Source organism: Panthera onca, chromosome C1 (assembly GCF_046562875.1).
Source record: "Panthera onca isolate mPanOnc1 chromosome C1, mPanOnc1 haplotype 2, whole genome shotgun sequence".
Classification (NCBI taxonomy): Eukaryota; Metazoa; Chordata; class Mammalia; order Carnivora; family Felidae; genus Panthera; species Panthera onca.
Window position 1 is genome coordinate 16,028,535 of NC_138346.1, and position 23,408 is coordinate 16,051,942.

The window sequence follows — 23,408 nt, forward strand, 5'->3', positions numbered from 1 at the left end:
TCTTCTTTTTTTTTTCCAATATATGAAATTTATTGTCAAATTGGTTTCCATACAACACCCAGTGCTCATCCCAAAAGGTGCCCTCCTCAATACCCATCACCCACCCTGCCCTCCCTCCCACCCCCCATCAACCCTCAGTTTGTTCTCAGTTTTTAAGAGTCTCTTATGCTTTGGCTCTCTCCCACTCTAACCTCTTTTTTTTTTTTTTTTTTTTCCTTCCCCTCCCCCATGGGTTTCTGTTAAGTTTCTCAGGATCCACATAAGAGTGAAACCATATGGTATCTGTCTTTCTCTGTATGGCTTATTTCACTTAGCATCACACTCTCCAGTTCCATCCACGTTGCTACAAAAGGCCATATTTCATTCTTTCTCATTGCCACGTAGTACTCCATTGTGTATATAAACCACAATTTCTTTATCCATTCATCAGTTGATGGACATTTAGGCTCTTTCCACAATTTGGCTATTGTTGAGAGTGCTGCTATAAACACTGGGGTACAAGTGCCCCTATGCATCAGTACTCCTGTATCCCTTGGGTAAATTCCTAGCAGTATATAGCTTTTTGAATTAGTGTTTTCATATTCTTTGGGTAAATATCCAGTAGTAGAATTACTGGATCATATGATAGTTTTATTTTTAAGTTTTCACGGAATCTCCATAGTGTTTTCCACAGTGGCCGTACCAGTTTGCATTCCCACCAATAGTGCATGAGGGCTCCTTTTTCTCTACATTCTCGCCAAACACGTGTTTTCTTGTATTTTTGATCCAATGGGAATTTGAAGCCACCCAGCAAATCTGTGTCGTTCAGAAGTTACGATAGGTATGGAACATTTGGGCCTGAATTCCGTAATGATGCAAAAATATCATCACCCTGAAATTCTCAGCAGGAGTTTGCTCTTGGGGTGAATGAAGATGCATGCAGTTGAATTTGCCTTTCTGTGTGTTCACGGTCCTCTGACATTCCTCAGAGCCTGGCGCTTCTCCTTGTCAACCTTACCCATTCTTCCCCCCGCCCCCAACCTGTTCTCTGTACAGTGGTCACAGCTGGAAAGCAGCACTGGGAGAGTGGGATGTGGAAAGAGAGGGGGTGTGGAGTGAATGAGAAGGTCCAGGGATATTGCATCTTATCCTGAATTTACCTACTTGGAAAGTACTATGTTGGCATTGTCACATTACACATCGCTGAATGTTGTGTTTAATCAAGCATTTTAAATGTTGTGAATTCCCTAAGCATTAAGTATTATATCCTCTCCCCATTTTTCCAATTACATTTGAAATAACCCATCTGGAATAATGTAGGTTAGCTTGCCTTTGAGAACCACACCAAAAATCTGAACCAGTAATTTCTTGATGGGCAAAATTAGACTTACACCATGGGATAATTAGCACTAATCCATGAAACTTGGAAGCAAATTTAACCCAAGTCTCCATTCAAGCCAAACTGGCTTTCAATTATTTGAGGTGTTATTTGGGCACTTTCCTGTTTGCTCATGGGCACAAAAGGCTTTGGCTGTAGACCACAGAGCTGGGAAGACAAAGCAAGGGTTTAATTCTTGGGTGTCTAAGATAGTGACGGCAATGTGATGTTTATACTTCATAGCTAACTTTATTATTATTATTATTATTTTTTTACATTTGTTTATTTTTGAGAGACAGAGAGAGACAGAGCATGAGCAGGGGAGGGGCAGAGAGAGAGGGAGACACAGAATCAGAAGCAGGCTCCAGGCTCTGAGCTGTCAGCACAGAGCCCAATATGGGGCTCGAACTCACGAACCATGAGATCATGACCTGAGCCGAAGTCGGACGCTTAACCGACTGAGCCACCCAGGCGCCCCAATAGCTAACTTTTATTAAACACTAAATACTTCTAGGTGTTCTTTCAAGGGCTTTAATTGTAGTGTCTTATTTAATTGTCACAACAATCTTGTGAAGTAGCTTTTTGTTTCTCCCACTTAGAAGATGAGAAAGCAGAGGCCCACAGATAGTCAACAATTTGTTCAGGGTCACAGAGGTAGCAAGGTGGGGGGCATGGGATTCAATTTTTGCCCGGTCTGCATTGAACCTGGGCGAATAAAAGGTATTATTGTATCTTTTTAAAACACAAAGCTTTCTTCAACTTGTATTGTTGAAAGTCTAGACAAATTGGTTACTTATGTGACCCAAGAAGAGAAAAGTTTAAGAAAACCCTATTCTCTTTTTGTAGATCATTATCTTTTTTTCCCATAGTTATCATGATGTGATGAGGATCTTTCAATCAATTTAAATTTTGCTTCAAAAATTCATTGGATATTACAGTACCTCAGAAATGGGTCTGAGGATCATTTCCAAAGGCAGGAATACAGCTTTGTGGAAGGGGTCTGTAGAGGGACCAGTAGGGAAAGATCCGGGGGCAGATGAAAACGAACCAGGTGGCAGTTCATCAGATGAATTAAAAACTTGCTTTGAGGGAGGGTTTTGATGCCCTGTGGTATTATACAGGTTAATTATCAGCATTTAGCTGTAGCTAATATCGTTATCACCCAACGTACGCCTCCTGCCCCACTTCCTTACCATGTTAGGTGTTATGTGGAAGGCCAGGTAATGTGTGGGGAGGGTGAGATTACATTGAATTATAGATCATAGACTTACATTTAACACGTAGGTAGCCAACTTTGTAAAACTTGCTCTTTCTGCCCTACTGGCTAAGAAATTGATGCAAGACCCATATTCTCCTTTGGAACATCAGAGGCCAGTTTGTTTCTGTTGCCCATGCTATTCTTTTCAGAACAAAGAGCAGTTTCTAGTAATTGTAACAACTGAGTCATAAATGCATTCCACCCGTTTCAGATGAAGTTATTCAGTGTTGTGCACTCACCCAGTTCATTTAGTAGATGAATCATTGATGTTTAGGAATTAGTGATACAATATTGAATACAATGTTAGTGATACAACATAAGACCTCTGAACGCTAAGAGAATGTCTTTCAGTCAAAGATGGGGTCATAGGGGCGCCTGGGTGGCGCAGTCGGTTAAGCGTCCGACTTCAGCCAGGTCACGATCTCGCGGTCCGTGAGTTCGAGCCCCGCGTCAGGCTCTGGGCTGATGGCTCGGAGCCTGGAGCCTGTTTCCGATTCTGTGTCTCCCTCTCTCTCTGCCCCTCCCCCGTTCATGCTCTGTGTCTCTCTGTCCCAAAAATAAATAAAAAACGTTGAAAAAAAAAAAATTTAAAAAGATGGGGTCATAACAGTACCCCAGGATCCCTGTGCTTGGTCAGTTTAGATATTGAAAATGAAGGTTATTTCAAGGACACTTTTTTCCTATTAAAAACAGTAGGTACGTCTTTTATGAGTTTCAAAGTAGAAAGAAGGCAAGGACTACTTTCTGATATATATATGTAATTATATAATTATATATAAAATATATTATATATAAAATTATATATATTATTAATATATATATTAATGTTTCTTTTGGCAGATACAGCTGGTTCTAGGAAATGCAGAAGGCTGGCAATGGCAAGATAATAAAAAATCTGGTTAAATGGCTAGAGACAGGAAGGACAGTCCTTAGTAATCTCTGGTTCTCTCAGGAATAGCCCTCTGGATTTATTTAGCCTAAATTTAAACATCATTTAAATTCCTTCCACTGGCAAACTCTTGAACCTCCTGTCGAAGGTTTGTTTTGCAGTAAAGATTTGCTTCCCCAAATGATTTCTCGTCATCTTTTGTTGTAGGTATAATAGATATCGCATTGTAAATACTTTAAGAACTTTTAAATACAACTCCTGGTAGGTTTACTCAGTGTGTCTTCAGTATTTGTATCATTTTGGAAAAATGAAAAGAAAACCCCCAAAAACCATACATCCCTAGTCTTTTGGATGCCTGAAGATATTTGTAGGAAGTCATGATGTTTCTTATTATTTCTTGTTTGAGCAAAGACATTTTTCATGTAAAAAAAAAGTGGGTTATGGAGGAGTTAGAGTGATCTTGGATCAAAAGTAGGTTGAGATTGAAGGAGTGATCAGGCATCACCACCCACTGGATAAATCAAACTTGGTTTACTTATCTAAAGGTTACAGAAGGAAGTTGGCACAGAGAGGTCGGGAGCATGTTCTGATAACAATGGAAGTACGGACTCAGTTCTTCATAAACGATCTCAACAGAAGAAGGGAGGATAGCTAGTCCGAATGAGTGAACTTTTGAAAATTCAGCTCTCTTCCCAGCCTACAGTGCACATAGGTGTCAGAGATCACTTCACCTGGGCTGAGTGTGACTCATTAATCTGAAGGGTTTATAATATAAAATACGACCACCGTGTGTGGTATAGTACAATACACTCAGGCTTGAATACAGCCCACATTCCTTACTCTCAGCCTCCTTCAGCCCCAAACAGCTTGTTCTAAGCACTTCTGGGAGTCATGATAACAGATGCTTAGCTTTGCGGAGAGAAAACACAGTTGATGCAAACCTGAAATTGACTGCTTGCTGTTCATGGTTCTATTATCCCAGGTGGCAATTTATTAAGTTAAGTAAAACTCTAATTCAATTATGTATCAACATGGGAAAATATTGACTTACCTTCTTTTCCTGTTGGAAACTTAAGGAGTATTAAATGCTAGTATTTTGCGGAAGTTCAGCTTTCCTTACCAGTGTCTTACAACATGCCAGGAGAAGACCAGACTCCTTTCCAGGCAAATACTTGGGTGAATCACAAAAGTTTAAGCAGATACCTTGGCAAGGTATTTGTTAAACTGGGTTTTCTTGCTCCAAGATGGAGAAATTCTTCCCCCCACTCTTAAAAGTTTCCATAACTTAAAAAAAAAAAAAAAAAAACAACAATTAAGTTGTCTAATTGTTAGCTTTGCTCTGTAAGGAAATCAGGTCTTACCTTTTCTTGGACACTCTGGTCTCCTGTATTATCACCTCCATCAGGAGTGACCTTTTGTTAAAATCATATCCATATTCTAAAACGAATTCAAATTCCGTCTCCACTCCAAACTCTCCCTGATTCTCTGCATTTCCAAATATGGAGCTTCTGCTTCCAGGGAGCGATTATTTTGGTTTCCTTAAGGGCTCTGTGCATTCCAGAGGACAAGTCTGAAAGCTGCTGGAGTGCAGGGAATTCTGGCTTATCCTGACATTTTATTCATCCCTTTTTCCCTCTGACCCCCAAGCACAGTACTTTATCCATGTGAAGTTTTCAACGAACTTCTGATATAGGACTTAGACTATCTTTAGTTGGTAGAAATACTCTCTAATTTTTTTTTTAATTTTTTTAAGTTTATTCATTTATTTTCAGAGAGACAGAGACAGTAAGAGTGGGGGAGGGGCAGAGAGAGAGGGAGAGAGAGAGAATCCCAAGCAGGCTCCGCACTGGTAGCGCAGAGCCCGATGCGGGGCTTGAACCCATGAATCTGGGAGATCACAACCCGAGCCGAAACCAAGAGTCGGCTGCTTAACTGACTGAGCCACTCCGGTGCCCCAAAATACTCTCTAATTTTAAGGGAACGTCACATACACACTGTCTCAAATCATCCAAAGTTCCACATTTAAGGGGTGCCTGGTTGGCGCAGTTGGTTAAGCGACTTCAGCTCCGGTCATGATCTCATGGTTCGTGAGTTGGAACCCTGCGTCAGGTCCGTGCTGAGAGCACAGAGCCTGCTTGGGATTTTCTCTCTCCTTCTCTCTCGGCCCCTTCCTGCCCTCAAAAATAAATAAACTTTAAAAAAAGGTTCCACTTTGAAGCTGCAGCTGTAAGAATTGAGCAAGATGATGGGTCCCATTAAAAGCCTTGTATCACAGTTGCTTAACATTTGGGTATACGGTTACATTTCTCACCCCTATGGTTGCCATTTCTCTGGCTACTTACTTTGAATTCTTTCAAGGCATTTTACTATATTATACCAAAGTTTTTCTGAGTATATGTGGTTATCATAGTGCTTGGCATAGCGTAGTATAGGTGCTTTAAGCTGTTGTTGAGAGAAATAATAAACTAATTATTTAAGGGATCTTCTTAGATAAAATGCTTTCATTTCTTGAAATACTTACCTCTTTGGCATGTATTTCCATTAAGACCAGAACAATGTGTCAGCTTTGAAAGAGATGGTAAGATGGCTTCATTTAATCAATTATCACGAGCTATGCTTATAACATAGAAACGCTAAGTCAGACTGATGAAAATATTAAATACAAAGTTAGCGTGATAGGCAAGCCCTAATTAGGATATATGTCACGTACGGGTCCGAGAGGTGCTTGTGTCCTCGCTTCGATGTGGAAAGAGATCGGGGTGGGTAGGTGTTGCTGATGGGGACAGTGGAGAGCTCCTGTGGTTCCCAGTCATGCTCGGCCATCCCTGCCCATGGTCGCCATGGGGCTTGTGGGGGCTCCGCGGGCCCATGGTCGGTCCTGGAAACCCCTCTCCCGACCCCTGACATTGAACTCTCCTTTCTCCCCTGACAATACAACACAGAAGGTAGAGGGCTCTTGCGTCTATTTGCCCCGTCCGTAAGGGGCCTTTCATCTGTTTTGGCATGAAAAATTCTTTAAGAATGTACTATTATTTCATCAGTGAAATCCTCAAATTTTAAATTAAATCCATAGGTTTGGTTTAGCAACCGCCGTGCAAGATGGAGGAAGCAAGCTGGGGCCAATCAACTGATGGCCTTCAACCATCTCATTCCGGGGGGGTTCCCTCCCACCGCCATGCCGACTCTGCCAACATACCAGCTGTCGGAGACATCTTACCAGCCCACAGCTATTCCGCAAGGTATGGAGGAAGGGGGAGTCCGGGGGTTGAAGCGTAACTCCCAAGGCTTTCTCTGCTGCTTGTTTTACACAGCCAGGGGAACCCGGGGCGATGCTGACGTTGTTGCTACTTGTAGGTTAATTGCATGGTATCAGGTGATCCTACATGTACCTGTCACATTTCAGAAACATAGTTGGCTCTATGACATTATTTGGATCTCTCTAGATGAACCGTGCTATAATGTAATACTATTTCATTATTTTAAAACAAAAACAATGAGACCAAACAAAACAGCTCTCCTAAATCAATATGGGATTAGCTTTGGCTTTATTAAAGTTTTACTTCGTTTGTACTCCAGTCTGCAGTTAACTAAAGTCCTATGATGGTTACTAACAATAGTAATCGAGCGAAGGTAAGCTTTGATAAAGTCACTGCTGGATGGCATACAGAGGTAAATGGGATAAGTGATAAATTACTTGGGATTAAGAAAGATAGCACTGCAGACGTTCCACACGAATATTTAGTTGCTTTGAAAGTACGTTTGACCGGGGGCGCCTGGGTGGCTCGGTCGGTAAGCGTCTGACTCTTGATCTTGGCTCACCGTTGGTGAGTTCGAGCCCTGCGTTGGGCTCCGGGCTGGTAGCAAAGACCTTGCTTGGGATGCTCTCTCTCTCCCTCTCTCTCTGCCCCTCCCCTGCTGGTCCTCTCTCTCTTTCTCTCTCTCTCAAAAATAAATAAACATGAAAAAAAAAAAAAAGAAAGAATATTTGACAAGAAATGTGAGCCTTGCGATTCTGACACTGGTTAATCCTTACCCTGATTAATAACATTCGCTACCAAAATAGGCTCGTTATCATTGTTAATGTGATTTCTGCTCTCGTTTTCTGGGTGAGTATGCCAGGAAAGTACGGACGTCAGTTACGTACTTGCGCGTAAGTGCGGAGATGTGGCTGTGGCTGTTATGAGCGGCTCTATACGCATGTTGTGGAATGCAGTTTGAAATTACTGTTTGGTCTGAGCGGTAGATACCGCTGGTGGCTCGGTGATGTGACCGTCTTCTGCTGGCCTGCACCGGTGCCTCCGAGCTGACAGTCTTCTCCCTTGCAGCCGTGTCGGATCCCAGCAGCACCGTTCACAGACCTCAGCCTCTTCCTCCGAGCACAGTACACCAAAGCACTCTTCCTTCGAACCCAGACGGCAACACTGCCTACTGCCTCCCCAGCACCAGGCATGGATTTTCCAGCTATACAGACAGCTTTGTGCCTCCGTCTGGGCCCTCCAACCCCATGAACCCCGCCATTGGCAATGGCCTTTCACCTCAGGTCAGTCCCGTGTTTCCAGACAGACGATTTGCTGTATACTAGAACCGAACAGTCAATTCCCCGAGGCGGTCGTATAATGAATTGCCAAATTTAAACCATAATGTACTCTTTCTACAAGCCACATGATTTCAGTTTTCTGGTTTCCTTTCTCTCCACCCTTCCTACGGGCCCGTATCAAAAGTTGGAGCTTGGACTTAAAACCCAAGTGATTTTTAAGGTCATCGTGGATATTCTGTGTTTACACCGAGTTGTCAAGGCAGTGGTTGGCTCCACCCCTAGGTCTGAGCTTTGGGTCAGAAGCTCACACACATTTGTTGTTGCTGTTGTTGTTTTCCAAAAGGTACGTGATCAGCTGATACGGTTGTGAACAAAAGCACCCAATATGAAAACACCAAAGCTTTTATAAAGCGATCGGAGGGGAAGCAAACAAATTGCGTGGGGAGAGATCAGCTGATGACTACAGAACTCTGGGATAAATGAGTTATAAACGCACAGATTAGGAGAATTACTGCGACTTTGGGAATATATAGATATTTGAATGTTGTAATTGTTTTTCTAATTTGCATTGGACTGTGAGCCTTTCTTCAGAGATCATATTAATAAATTGCCTTGGTAATTGCATGTTGGAGGGTTGGATAAATTTCCTACATGTGGCATCTGTGTGAGGTTGACATTATTAGCAGTAGTTTAAATACAGATCGCTTGATTTTATTAGGAGAGCTCTTGGCCCAGGTGGCAAAGATAGCTGCCCACTAAATTTGGAGAAATGTCACAAAGGGGTTGCAATCTATAATTGCAATCGAGAATCTCTTCAGGGCGGAGAGTGAGAGTTTTAACAGCTTTATCTTTTCTTCACCCCCTTTTTCCTCTTGGTGGTGAGAAAAACAGAGAGGAGCTCAGAATGACAGAAATGAAAAGTGAAAAGACAATTATACTCAATTACACACTAATCACCGACTATCACCGCTGCCTAAGCACCAAGAGGGCATTCTAATAGGCAGAAAATGAGATTTTAATGGCACAAAGGGTGGCCAAAATAACGACTCATATATCTTCGCCTTCTTCGTTTTCTTCAACTTGTGGTTTGTGTGTTGGGAGTGCAGTTCCTGGGCTCTGCACGAGGGTGATAACTCTGAGCAGCTGAAAAGTTCAAAGCCGTCGGAGTTGAAAAGAATGAATAGCAAAGGCAATGAAATAAACATTTCTGCCTAAAGGCAAAAGTTCATAAATCCTTTTTTGTAACAGTCAATGTAATTAAGTTTCATAGATTCCTATAGCACATCCTGGGATAAGAAATAAGAGGTGGCTTTAAACCTCGTCTGAAAAATAACAACATGAAAACAATGAACGTGCTTCCTACAGGACTCTAATACATTGAATTTCCAAGTGCTGGCATTTGTAAATGTGCTTTTGCCTGAAAATCATAGACTTCGATTAGTAGATTCCTCTTTAAAATGCCCAGATTTAGAGGGTATAAGCTTCTTCCACAGTTGAGAAGTTACATCAGAAGTAGTTATCTCTGCGGTTTTTAGCATCAGTAGTCTGGGGCCATAGCAGAGCTGTTTTGAACACGGTTTGGTTGAATGTTTTGATAAAAGTAACCCTCAATAACCCTAACTGCTTCTGTAAGGTGAGACCCAGCACTCCCTTGGCATTTCTTTCCTGTTCAGCGGCAACAGGAAGAATGACACAAATCTGTATTCTAGAAGTGAAACTCCTGACTTCGTGTTAAGCGTATGAGCTTGTATGTTATAATCAGTATAGTATATTTTTTATATTATATAATTGGAGCTATTAGCACTTAGTCTTGAAACTGTTAATCTTTCATTGTATGATTCCAGAGTTGACAGTAGAGTGGGAATCATTCCAATATCAAGCAATGGAAAATTCCACAGGCAACTCCTCCAGTATTCCTTTTCTACGCTCTTCCGTATTCTGTTAATTTTCTCACCTATTACTTCATACATATTCAGGATAGTTTGCATTTCAACCAGACATTTCCCCCTCAAACTACCACGAGGAATCCATATTGTTTTAGTCCTTACAACATCCCCAGTGAGTTGCAAAAGGGACAAATAATACATGATGAAATTCCTCCTTATTTCTGCAGGCAGAGTTGGGGAGTAAAAGATGGTGAGTGGATCAGAATCATGCCAAACATTTAAAAAACAACAGAGGAGGAGAATTGGAAATTAGAACTTGGATTTCTATAGCTTTGGGATTCATCACTTCTCGGGATCGCCTCTATTTAAGCAAGGGGGGAGGACCAAGCCTTGGTTGTTTGGCTTTGTTAGGAATATTGTGAAGAAAACTTGAAGACGAGGCCACTTTGAACAGCCCGGATTACCTATTAACCAAAGAAGAGAGTAAAGAAAGGGTCTTTAGGGGCACCTGGTTGGCTCGGTCAGTTAGGCATCTGACTCTTGGTTTTAGTTCAGGTCACGATCTCATGGTTCATGAATTCGAACCCTGCGTCAGGCTCTACGCCGACAGCGTGGAGCCCGCTTGGGGTTCTCTCTCTCCCCCCCCCCCCCCACCTCTCTGCCCCTCCCCTGCTCACTCTGTCTGTCTCTCTTTCAAAAATAAACAAATAAACTTAAACAAAGAGAAAGGGTCTTCAGCCTTCTGAGTTATTATATAGAAGTGCTTATTAACATGTTAGATCATATGATATTCAAAATGGAACTAATCCTTCCATGTCTCCTCTTCCTCTCCTACTCCTCCATTTCCCCTGCTTCTCTCTGGACCATCTGATATGCAGACAAATCAGCCGAGGCTCAGAGAGCTTGCTTGAGGCCTGCTGAAGACCACCAGATAGAGAGATTTAAGGTTGGAAGCTGGGAGGCTTGGCCCGTAGTAGGATCTCCCCCATGAGAGTACACAGTTGGGCAAAGAGGAAACAGGTTTCATGAAAAACAGCGGCAGGGCGGGGGGGAGGGGGGGGGGGCTTTCGCCATATTTTAAAATCATTTAGTAGAGACAAATTTTCTAAACTTTTGGTTCAGGTTAACTGATACTCTTGCTAGTACATTTTGTACATGGTTTTTCAGCTTCACTCAGTTTGTCTACCAATCTTTTAACTTCCCCCAATAATAAAGGTACTACATGGTTATTGTAGAAAATGGAAAACATTTTTTTAAGAGTGTCTTCAGAGTGGAAAAAAAAAACTCCCCTGGGCAACACTGTTAATATTTTTGCATATTGCCTTCCAGCTTTTTTGAGTCTTACGCCTTTAAAGAAACATATAACTGGGGGCACCTGGGTGGCTCAGTCAGTTGCACATCTGACTTCGGCTCAGGGCATGATCCCGCGGTTGGGGAGTTCGAGCCCTGCGTTGGGCTCTGTGCTGTCAGCGCGGAGCGCGCTTTGGATCCTCTCTCCCCCTCGCTCTGTTCCTCCCCTGCTTACACTCTCTCGGAAATAAATAAACTTTGAAAAAAAAAAATATATATATATATAACTGAGATACTAGTGTATATAGCTTTCTTCTTTCTACCGCTACGTTTCATCAGAGGCCTTTCCCTACCTACTAACTTAAATGGAATTGGGCCTAATGGTTTTGGAGTTATTACGGTCAGTTCATTGTAGATCTTTCCAGTGGAGGCTGGTTGACATGTTGAAAGTAATTTGCCCATTTTATTTGACTCTTTTTCTAGTGGTGTTGGCCATTCACACTTGGAACTCACGAACTAGGATGTGTGCAAACTGTGATGGCATGGGCTTTCTAGTTTCCTGTCAAGAACTTAATAGACACCACCATAAAGAAGGGCAGGTTGTTTCTCCGTGTGTGTGTGTGTGTGTGTTTCTTTTGGAGCCTCCGACACGTCTGCTCCCTCAAGCAAAGATTCCTCTGCAGCTTGGAATCGGAGCCATTAGCCAAATGGTATTTCTTAAGTGTCCTCAGTGCTTTTCTCCTGGAGGGTCTCAGCCTCATGAGGGACAGGTGTGAAGCAGCAACTCGGGAAGGTCACACTTGTCCAGCTGGCCAGATTTGAGCAGCAGTGGACTGACACGTATCTGAACAAAATATCAGAATATTGACAGAAACTTTTAGGAACTTCGGGCATAGCCTTCCTCGAGTTGCCGAAAGGGTCTGCGCAGCGCCTAATCGTTGGCAAGTTTATCTTGTTCTGAGGAAATCAGTAACTATAGCTGAGGAACACGGCCATTTTTCTTATGGAAAAGCTGAGGCCAGTGCAACGCGGTCATCTAAATGACAGGGTGAGTTACCGGCGGACTTAAGGGCCAAATCTCTCTCTCTTCCAATTGTTATTCTTGTATAAACACAAAGTACACACATTTCGCCTGCTGAAGAAGCGTCATAGCCTAGCAAGTTTTCCGTAGGCTCTGGCACTGACGATATTTGACCCGATTTCCCTGCAGGCGTGGTCAAAAGCTTCACAAATGGAGGGTTTGCCTTCATATTCCCCTAAAGACTGGATCTGTCAGGGGGACCTGAGGCAAGAGTCTCAGTGATGGGTGACAGAGGGGGTAGGCTATGGCCCGAACCTTTTCTGCTGTCTCTGAATTGCATTTTGTTTGAGCTACCTAACGCCTTTAGGAGATGGGGCTTATATCATGAATGACAAACAGCCCCGGAGAAGAAAACCGTTTGAGGCACTCTAGCGAGGGCTTTCCCCCCCGCCGTGGTAGCAGCCTTCTTTCGAAAAGTTGTGTTCTCTTGGTGTGGGGACAATGCAGACGGAACGCAGGGAAATAGAGACCACGCGTTTCCCCCTGCAGACCCGGATGGCACGTTACCAGCACCTTGCTGCACATGCAGGAGAGAAAAAGGAATGTCGACTTGGAGTATGAAGTGCCGAGGAAATACTACCAGATGCTTAAGACATGAGACTAATTAACATTTGGCCCATGTTCTTCCAATTAACTTTTCCTTTGCAAGAAACGCTCCCCTCACTGCCCCCACCCCCCCCCCCCCCGGAACACACATAGCCAAACCCCAAAAACAAGGCCAATTAATTTCACCAACTTCTATCATTTCGTGCCCCACCCCCATCCCACGTCTACAGTCACCGCAGTTTTTGGTCACAGCTTCTAATGATTTCTTGAGTAAAATACAGTATCGGTGGGGTTACATGGTTTCTAGAAAGCTCTCTCTCTCTCTTTTTTTTTTTTTTTTTTTTTACTGTTATGTTGTATATAAAACTGGGCCAACTTGGCTGCATTTAGGGTTCATCAACCATTGCAAATGATTCTTCAAATGTTTTGGGTTTGGTAAAACCTAAAACCCATTTTGCCAAGCACTTCTCCTCCTTAATTTTTCAAACTGTGTATTTTAGGGAAAATTTCATCCATATGGTTTTGATTCATTTACTCTTATATCATGGGCCTTTTTTTTTTTTTTTTTTTTTTCCTACGGAGCCACTTGATATCCAAGAAGCTTTCTGAGCCTTTCCTATGTTCATTTAAAAAATTTTCCTCCTTAAAAAAGAGGAAATCCTCTTTGCAACCTCAGAGGCCATAAAGTTTTAGTGCTCTCTCGATTCAGCAATACTTAAAAATACATTTGGTATACATCTGGATTATTATGAACACATTTTATGGGTAGAGCAGATGGGCAGATTTTCGTTTCTGGTTTATGAGGGAAACCAACGACAAAATAAGAAAATAGGCTTAAATCACACACACACAAAAAGTTTTGTGTTAAGCAACCTATAACTGTTATTAATAAGTCCCCACGGTAAGAGCTATGCTCGGAGGCCTCATCTCAAATTTTCGTCCCGGTCTTGGATAAGATGTAATTGAGTAACCAGTACACCTGTCCTATTTCATGGATAATCTGCTGAGGAAAGAAAAAAATTCTCCTGCAGACTCGTTGTGTTCAAGGCTTAAAAATGCTCGAATGTTTGCTCGCCGCTCGTCACCTAAGGAACAAAGCACAGGTCTGCACGTCTCATCAAGGCTGTCGACCATTCATCTGTGAAGTCTGGTTGTATCCTCGCAGCTCGGAGGGGATGGGGCAGACCCAAGAAAGAGCGAATAGCTCCTCACAGTAATGAGATCATGGTTAACGGCAGAGGACAACCAGGATCAACTTTTGTTCTTATTCGCATTTTACAAAAGAAAACCTTTAGCTCCGCCACCCATCCAGTCGCTTTTAAAGAATAATATTAAAATTGAGATTATTAGTGTGTAATGTATGTAAATTGCATATTTGGTGGCAGCCGTGCCTGTTAGCGAGTGTCCTCATTTCATGCATATATGTATTAGACCGTCGTGGTTCCATTTCAAATTAGACTTCAATTGCTCAGCGCAGTTTCTTTTGACAAACATTTGTTAATCCCGAAACTTATTAGGGAGAAGCATTTGAGTGTTAATATGTGTACACAAAACTCAAGACTGCTTTTGATTTTGCTTGTCACTTTTTTTTTTTTTGCACCACGGTGTTCGCATTATCTCAGATTCCTTAGCTGCAAGGCCAGTTGATGGTTCTTTGTCCAGCGAAGGAATAAGGGCTAGCTTACCGCGGATCAGTTTGTTACGTGGATGAGGTGTAGTCATTAAGAACGGTTGCGAGGGGTGCTTTTCTGTTTCACGCAAGGAGCAATCTTCTTCACTGTGGCGTGGTAATTCCTTGACCTTTTCTTGTACCGTTGATCCATGGAAAAGCGGTAAGATTTACCCTGGTGGCGGGGCCGGCTCCTGTTTCAGGAGAGCGATTTTTCTGGATGTTTTCGGGCGTACACGCAGAAGCCGCTTCATGCCAAGCCATTTGTTTTGGGTTGCAGGATCTGTGCCCTCCGCCCTCCTTTATCATTGCAAAGAGCCAGCCCAGCAGCCCATGTCCCAAAGAGACGCTTCCCTCTGTTTACACTTTCCAGAAAGTCACCTGTGGAGCAAAGAGGAGTGATTTTGATTAAAGAGATTGGTGGGGTGTCAAACAAAGCTCGGACGGACGGAGAGACAGACATGCCATGCAAAAGCAGCAGCCCTTCAGAGGCTCGAGCCTCATTGTTTCATTTCTGAAGCAGGCCGTGAGCTCAAATCCAAGGCTGCCAAAGCCTCCAGTGTTGAGGAAGGCTCCAGGATGTTTATGACCATAAATGAGCCCATTTCAGCCACACCGGGATCACTGTTGACCGTGTGCATGTTTCTGTTCCCCGGCCTAGGTTTTCAGATGTTCTCCGTGGTGAAAACATTGTTGCTAATCCATCTGTTGAATTCAGTGCAGGCTGTAATTGACCTGGTGCCTTTGGTTTTTCTCCGAAGGCTGTGGTTGCTACCCTTACAGAATATGAGGAAAGCCCTGGTTTGTGTCAGCTCTGGCCACAGCCTCTTGAGTTAGTTACAGATTGGGAGAATTTTGAAAGAAACAGCTACTTGGCCGAAATCTCCTTTTGAAAGAAGGGCGGGAGCAGCATCAATGACTGAATCTTACATCATCTCACTGAAATGAGCCACAAGCAAACCTTTCTCGCTGAATTAAATTTTTTGTGTGTCTGCTGAGTTGATTTAAATAGAAACTCCATCAGCTGCTTTCTCCTGTACATAGCACAAATCAAAGGCAACACGCCCATGGTTTTTTAGGCCCATTCCGATTTTTTTTAGCTGTGGGGGAGAAAAAAGTTGTGTGTGGTTGCTGGGTCTATAAGGAAGCTACTAGAATAAAAAGTTTTTCTTTGTCGTTGGTAAAACACAGGAAGACCGTGCTGGATCCTAGTGTGAGGCCACTGGTCTGAATCAACCCTTTATATGTGGTTGGAATGCAATGTAAAGCTTTTAATTTATTACTGCATTTGCAAAATGGCAATATCTACAGAAATCTGAATACTTGCATATTTATTCAATTAGGGGCTGAATGTGTGCTTTGTAGTGCAGACGCAGAAGACTGGATTTAGTCATTAGTTGTGTACTATTTTTTGTTTTCTTTTTTTCTAAAGAAATCTGTTTTTGCGAAGCAGTCTGGGTTTCATCAGAGGTGTGTATTTTTCAATGTACTGTATGCTATTTAAAAATTACTCTTGACATTTAGCTGGAGTTCGGTAAACCAGAGTTGCTGAGATGAGCGACAGCACTGTTCCTGCTGATTGTTCCTATGAGAACGATGGGAGATTGTGAGACAGTGCATTTTGTAGACTCACAGGGTAGTGTTTCCACCTGGAAGGGGGTATTTCCTCCTGGTGAGAGAACCTCAACCCTGAACAATGAAGGAAGCAGGCGTTCTTGAAAGAAGTATCTTTTTCTCTTACAACAAAACAAAACAAAACTGATGTCTCATTTTGGACAGTTTGCATTAAAAAAATTTAACTAAACTTCTGATTTAAGAACGCTCTGTAGTGGTGAGCCTCTATTTATGTGTGACTCCATAGGAAAATTTCTAGTTCAGTGTCAACCCGTCCATGACTGTCGCAGGCAGAATTTTTTCTTTCAGCCTCTGTGGACGTACATCGTTGTGTTTGCACCTTGTTAAAACACGTACCAGGCTGTGTTACATAACAATGCACCCGTTCCCCCTTCTACTGTGAGCTTCTGGAGGAGTGGTACTGGGTCACAATCATCTTTGAACACCCAGAAACCAAACAGTGCCTCGTAATCCAGGCTCATTCCCCATAGTGGGCTCCCTGAAACAGTGGTTTGGGGAAAAGGGATTCGGAGTCAACAATTTGATAAGTGTTATCTTTCAAAATCCCAGGGCCCATGAGACTACTAAAGGCTCTGACAAGGCTTGCAGTATGGAAGCATGTTTGTCTAGCTCAGCGTTTTCTAATTCAACTGTGGAGCCCTTTTGTTGAGTATTAAACTACCAGGTTTTGTGGAACACTTCCTAGGAAGTGCTAAATGAGAGAAAACATGGGTGGAGATCTGCTCACGAGTCGTCCATTTCTAAAACGCTTCCCTTGGGTTTTTTTCGCAAGTGAATTTTCTTTCTGTATAATGTCTGATGTTATCTTTCACTTGGACACATTGTCCGCCCCATCCCCACCACCCGTATAATAATAACGTAGCATGCAAAAGAGTAATTTTAAGGAAGAAGCTATTAACTGCTTAATAATGTTTAGATAAGGCAGAGAAGGGTGTAAAGAGAGGCAAGAGAATTCTAGTGACTAGATTGCAGTGTGGATGTAACTCATTGATCTCAAGAAGGAGGCCTCAAGGTCAAAAGCAACTAGATTCCAAAACTGATCAGCTGTGTGTCTTCAGGCATGTTGCTTAAACTGTCTTCACTTCTGTTCCATCTTCTTGTTAAACTGGTACAGAAGTAAGGACTCCTTTCTGGTGTCTGCTTAGAATGCAGTAATTGTCATGTGCCTGAGACAGGAGAGTCCCCAGAAATACAATGTACAACACTTAGTTTTGTTTGAGAGATTCGGATCACGGGGTGCCTGGGTGGCTCAGTCGGTTAAGCGTCTGACTCTTGATCTCAGCTCAGGTCCTGATCTTACCCTTTGTGAGTTTGAGCCCCATGTCAGAGCTGTCAGTGCAGAGCCTGCTTGGGATTCTCTCTCGCCCTCTCTCTGCTCCTTCCCTGCTTGCTCTCTCTCTCTCTCTCTCAAAAATAAACTTTTTTTTAAAGAGAAATTCAGATCCCTAGAATGTAAGAACACTCACTCCAGCAAGAATAAGGGCCACGATTCGTCATTCCATGGGCCTTAGAGTGGGGAGGGGCAGGGTTATCCTAATGGTTCCTTTGCTCATTCTCATTTTGATTTATTGAGATACAATATTGACATGAACACGTTTTGAAAAATCTACGGTTCAGCTCCTATGGGACTGGAAAGATAAGCGAATCTGATGAACGCTATGCTTCTCTCTCATCAGTAGAAGATAAAGGTAGCTAAAGTAACAGGTACAGTGGAAGGATCTTCGAAAGTAAGGGACAATCTGAGTAGTTGAGTTACTAATTGGGGAATAGTCTTTTAGTCAGTAAATTACAAAGACTGTTTAGTCAAGATCGGGAGGTGCAGGTTTAGTTTCTGTAGCTCAGAGAACCATGTAAGTGGTTTCACTGTGGGCCCCATATGTTCCCAGCATCTATCAAGTTGCCTGTGCAATAGGAGACATAGCCACTGTCCAATTTATGATCAAGGACACAAGTACATTTTCAGGTAGATGAGCAACACAACATCTTTGTGTTGACTCGGTGTCCCTGGAGTTGGGTAAGAAAGGGAATTAAGGTACATAGGATTTTAGCTTAGTGGGGTAGTAGCTTCTGGTTCTTGGAAGACTGTATTCTCAGACGTCCCATATTGATGGCCTTGCTGCAAGTGTCCATGCATCTCGGAAATCCTGTGAAATAGGCAGGAACACATTTCTTAAAAGGTATATTCTTTGACGTTTGCAAGGCTGCCTTCTGCTTTCCCATGGTTAATAGAAATCGCCTTCCTGAGATCTACTCATTAAATTAGTATGACTTGGTCTTTTCAGTTGGCTCTTTTCTCTACCCTGAGAACATACCTTCTTTCACTTGAAGAGAAGGGTAGGGAAGCTTCTCTTCTGTAATTTTAGGCATTTAGTAGATGGAGCCTTAGGACTCCATCTTAGGACTTGGGCAGCCATAGAAATATTTGCCTACGTCACACATGGTCTAGAAGGAAGAAGAGATTTCCTTGTTGAGACGGGCCACTGTTTTTCTCCCTTGGTAGGCTGGAATGTCTGTCCTCCATGTTGTTAGAGCACTGGGGGGAAGGGAAAATCTCGGGGGAAAGAGAATACAGTGTAGCCCAACATCCTTGGTTTCACAGGGGCAGAGTTGAAGCCCTTCTTTCTAAAAGCCAATGTGGACTTCAAGTTTATTGTAAGTTTGTGTGTGTGTGTGTGTGTGTGTGTGTGTGTGTGTGTGTGAACCTTAGAGCTGGGCAGTTAAGGTGCAGCAAGATTGGCATTTATGAATGGTTATGAAGGTGAATCAGCCCTCCAGTTCCTGGAATGCAGGTTTAGTTTATGGGCAATTAGAGATGAAGTTTTAATCCCTGAAGTATTGTGGGATGCCCAAGTGTAGAGCTTTTCGCTTTCGTGATTTGGAATCCTAGATCCCAAAGGGTCAGTGAATATTTAGCAAACATGTCCTGAAGTGGTCATGAAATTAAACCCAGATATATGTTTGATTTTCTACAGTCATGTGCTCAGGCAGGTTTTTGAAGCGGTGATGGGTTTGAGTACTTACCTTGGAGAGGACTGTGGTGGTGATGGGAAGAGTTAACAGCAGGTAATGCCATTCCTTCCAGAGAGAGTTTGAGACTCTCTGTGGTAAGTGATGAATGAGGGTATCTGACCCACATCTGTTTTCCATTAGAATGGAACATTGCCCTGACATCGTTAGGAGCATTTGTCAAGATTCCCTGGACAGAGCTTCTGTAAATTACATGCTGCAAATGTGTCAGGGTCAGATAAGAGGATATCATTAACTCCCTCAAGTTTACTCAGGGCTCTGTCAGTCCCTCTTAATATGCTAACAGCCAACGATTTTCCTTGAGCCGTTTTGTTATATTTTTCATTCATAGAAGAAAAAAAGTCTGCGCTATACTCTCCCCCCCCCCCCCAATATTGCACATGTTCTTTTCCCATAAATCATATTAATTGTAGACATGGTCACAAAGCATATTAAATGCAGGCATGCGTAAATGAATTAAAACATATGAGAATTTTATTATGACCCATGGTGGGTCTAACATAGTCAAATACCAACTGTATTAACTGGCATACTTTTTCATTTAGGTGGCATAAGCGTTCTCTTAATGGGCTTTATTTTGTTGGTACTAGATGGACGTGCTCATCATTGGCCAGAAGTAAACACTGTATACGTGCATGTGTGTATGTGTGTGTGAATGCGTGTGTACATACACGTCATTACCGCAAACCATTTCTGTGCTGAGGCTTTGCCTGGTTTTAAGTGTTAGTCGGCAGGGCCGAAAGAGTATTGCTATCAATTTAACAGCTTAGCTCTATTGAGAAATAGGTACCCTGGAGAACTGATGAAACAAAAGTTATCCTGTGATTGGCCAGAGGGCTGGAGATGAAAGGGCATCTAGAACTTAGGGTTTATCCGAGACAATACTTGCTGTGCTCTTTTCAAATAAATCTTAGAAATCCGCGCAGCGTATGAACCACACTTGTCCGGCACTCATACTTTTGAATCATGCATTAAACATAGCTCCTTGCAAAATGTAAGCTAAGGATTAAAATTAAAAATAAGGATGTGGTAGCTGTTTTATAAGCACTGGTGTTCTATCTGGTTAGGTAAAGGTCGGCCATGCCCTTCCCATAACTGTGGGTGTGGGTGAGAAGGTCACCATACTTACCTTAAAGAAACTCTGCCCTCAGGCTACTTCCCTCTTACAGCTTTTAAACCGACAGGGCCAAAAATCTAATTATTTCGATACTAATCAACTGCAGGATAATTCCTAAGGCATTTGAATCTGAAGGCAATGTTCTGGTTCTCCCTTGTCCAAATTTAGGCTTTTCAAGCCTCAAAGGTACAGTCACTGAAATATAACCATCAGATGACTCCCAGAGCAGCTGTGTTAGCAAAACACACACACACACACACACACACACACACACACACACACACTCTTAAATGTTCGAGTATTTTTGTTTCATTTTGAAAATAAATTAGAGCCAAATTCAATATATATACAATCAGTATATAGAGTTTGGGAGGGGAGGGTAGAAGCTAAAAAAAAAAAAAACCAAACTAAAAAAACCCCTTTATATCCTACATAGCTATATTTCACGACAGTTTTCTAAAATGTAAATAAATGTGCATCATTAAATGTGAAATCACAAGAACATCTGATTAGTTCGGCACAAACAAGAAAACAAAGACACGAACCAGGATTCCCACTGAGGAAAAAAGATGCACCGAGATATACACCATAATTTGCTAAATCATTTGAGATTTTTGATGAGCTCTGAGCCCTTTCAGCTGATGGCAAAAACCGTAACCCGCGAAGACAAATATTTTCCAGACACGTTGTTTTCAATGTAAATCTTCATTTGGCCCATAGTTTTTATCTTTTATATTTCATCTTGCAATAGGAAAATTAATTCAAGAGAAAGATGTCGTGGAACAATTGTCGAGAGTTAGTTTTTCCTGAACCGTATAATCTTCCAATCAAGATATGAACACCCTGTTCGGAATTCTGAACCTGGAGAATGACTTTAAGGAGATCTTCAGAAAATGTCTCTGATCATTCGAATAACTGGAGAATCAGCATTAGCGTCGGCACATGATTCTAAGGCTTTGAATTTTTTTTTTAAAAAGCTTATCCTTAAAACAATCTAGAAACAGTGTCTGGGAAGTGTTTTTGGAGGTAACAGTTTAGAAATATACTTAATAGGCCTTTTCAGACTCCTCACCTGGGAGCTGTACTCAGACTCAAAGGAGTTGTATGTCCCAGGGGGACACGACAGCGATCTTGGTCATTGTATCTTCTGGGCTTCTGTGGCATTTAGTAAGAATGTGGTCAGTGTTCCGTAGACAGAACTGAATAGTTCCAAGTGCACTTATTTTCCTTTGAAATTGTTTGTGAAAACTGGGCAATTATTCTTCCCTTGACTCCAAATTAAAAAAAAAAAAAAATTAGCAAAAATGCCAGTCCTGTAGTAGAAATAGCTCACTAATGGTTTATGAGGGGGGGAAATACCCCACTTTGCAACAAATGGAGATTTTATTTTAGGCTTCAAATGACAAATGGCTGTAGGAAAAACATGTATAAAAGAAATCGTGACAATATTCTTAGAAAGAAAATATGGCTAGAAGACATTCCATAGCCATATTGGGGGAGCTCTAAGAAGTTCGTTTACCAACTTCTTTGTGGAGCAAAAAAAGAAATTTCCATAGCTTCTCTTGAACCACATGAAATACAAAATAGCTTTTAAAGAAATGTACATGAAAGTGTAATGGGACCCTTCCATAGAGATTTGAGGTTTTAAATTATGTTAGGGGAAAGTAATGCATGTTGCCTTGATATATTCACTGTTTTACTTCCCGACGCAGATATCCTCTTCAGTTTTCAAATGAGAAGTTATTTGAAAAGATGTACATTTCTCAAGTTTTCTCCATGTGAAATCCTGAAATCAATCATGTTAGTTTATAATTATTTGTTAGTGTCCATTTTGGGCCAGTGCCTCTTGCCCATCCTTAAATAATTCTGGAGAAAGAAATGATGGCAATATGTGACCATCCCAGTGGAAAGAACTGGTAGGAAAATGTGTGTCTCTTAGGCTCTATCAGGGAAGACCAAAGTTGGGCTCTGGTCCTTTTAAGTGTTTCACATTGGCCACTACAAGTCCTGGACTGCTGAGCGAAGGGCTCTTGCTCAAGCAGACGCTGTCACTTGCTTTCTGTGTGTGACATTGGCAATACTGATAGGAAGACCCAGTGTGGATTCCTTCCTGTTCCATTTACGCAGCAGCCATCCCTCCTGACCCGGTCGTGCTCTGCAACGTCTTAAGGACGCTGTGCCCTGGAACCTTAAGGAACTATCTTTCCAATGGCCCTGGAAAACGGCTCTGGCAGATACGGCTGTATCTTCTCCATCCTCCTGCAGATATACTTCTAGGTCTTAGATTTAAGTCTTGTCCTAAAGTATTTCATAAATTCAGAACTGCAAAAAGTTTCTCCCTGAACAACGTAAACTGAATTTTGCTTACAGGAAGGACTCATTTCTTCTCTTTTCGGATCTTCAAGGTTTTCTCCAATGGACAAAATTATTACCGCTTTCAAAGTTATGCAGACTAAGAAATATATGGCAGAGGATGAAAAAAAAGTTTATCACAAAAATGTACAGGATACCTCATGGGCGAGTGTGCGTGTTTTGAATAACATTTCGCTCTCACTCCTCAACCTTCATTGTGTATAGAGTACTCCTTTTCTCCCTTGAAGTGACATAATATTAACTATTTATTAATATTAATATATTATAATTACATAACATATAATTATAATATACTATAATTACATAACATAATTATAATATACTAATATATATTTTATAACATAGTAATATATAATATATATTATATTTGTAATTATAATAATATAATATAATATTATAATATTAACTACAAGTAAGTATTTTCACAAGGGGTGCTATTTTAGTTTAAAATGTATTTCCTTTTTACCCAGTGCCATTGGCCATTTTTCTTCTCTGGATTCATGTAATTACAAAACGGCTTTTTCTAAGTACTTGTTTTTACTCACACAGCTTATTTGCAGTAAAGTATTTGTGCCCTGTGTCCTTACCCCCCTTTCATTGAAATAGTTACATTTTTCATATTGTTATTTTCCCCATCCAGATACCCATGATTTGAAGGGATGTGCTTGGCACTGAAAGACTTCCGTTTTAGATCCTTTTCTTCTAAGAGACACGAATGGATAATTTGGGCTGAAACAAAATAC

At 41.8% G+C, this 23,408-nt stretch overlaps 1 protein-coding gene across 2 annotated transcripts in view; it reads left to right on the forward strand.

Annotated features, from left to right (window-relative positions):
• Positions 1–23,408, forward strand: part of PAX3 (paired box 3) — a 97,188-nt gene that overhangs the window by 69,904 nt on the left and 3,876 nt on the right. For both annotated transcript variants that reach the window (XM_078450846.1, XM_078450847.1), the window contains exons 6-7: positions 6,578–6,743; positions 7,830–8,044. In XM_078450846.1, coding sequence (XP_078306972.1) covers positions 6,578–6,743; positions 7,830–8,044 — 381 coding nt within the window. The remainder of the gene's footprint in view (positions 1–6,577; positions 6,744–7,829; positions 8,045–23,408) is intronic.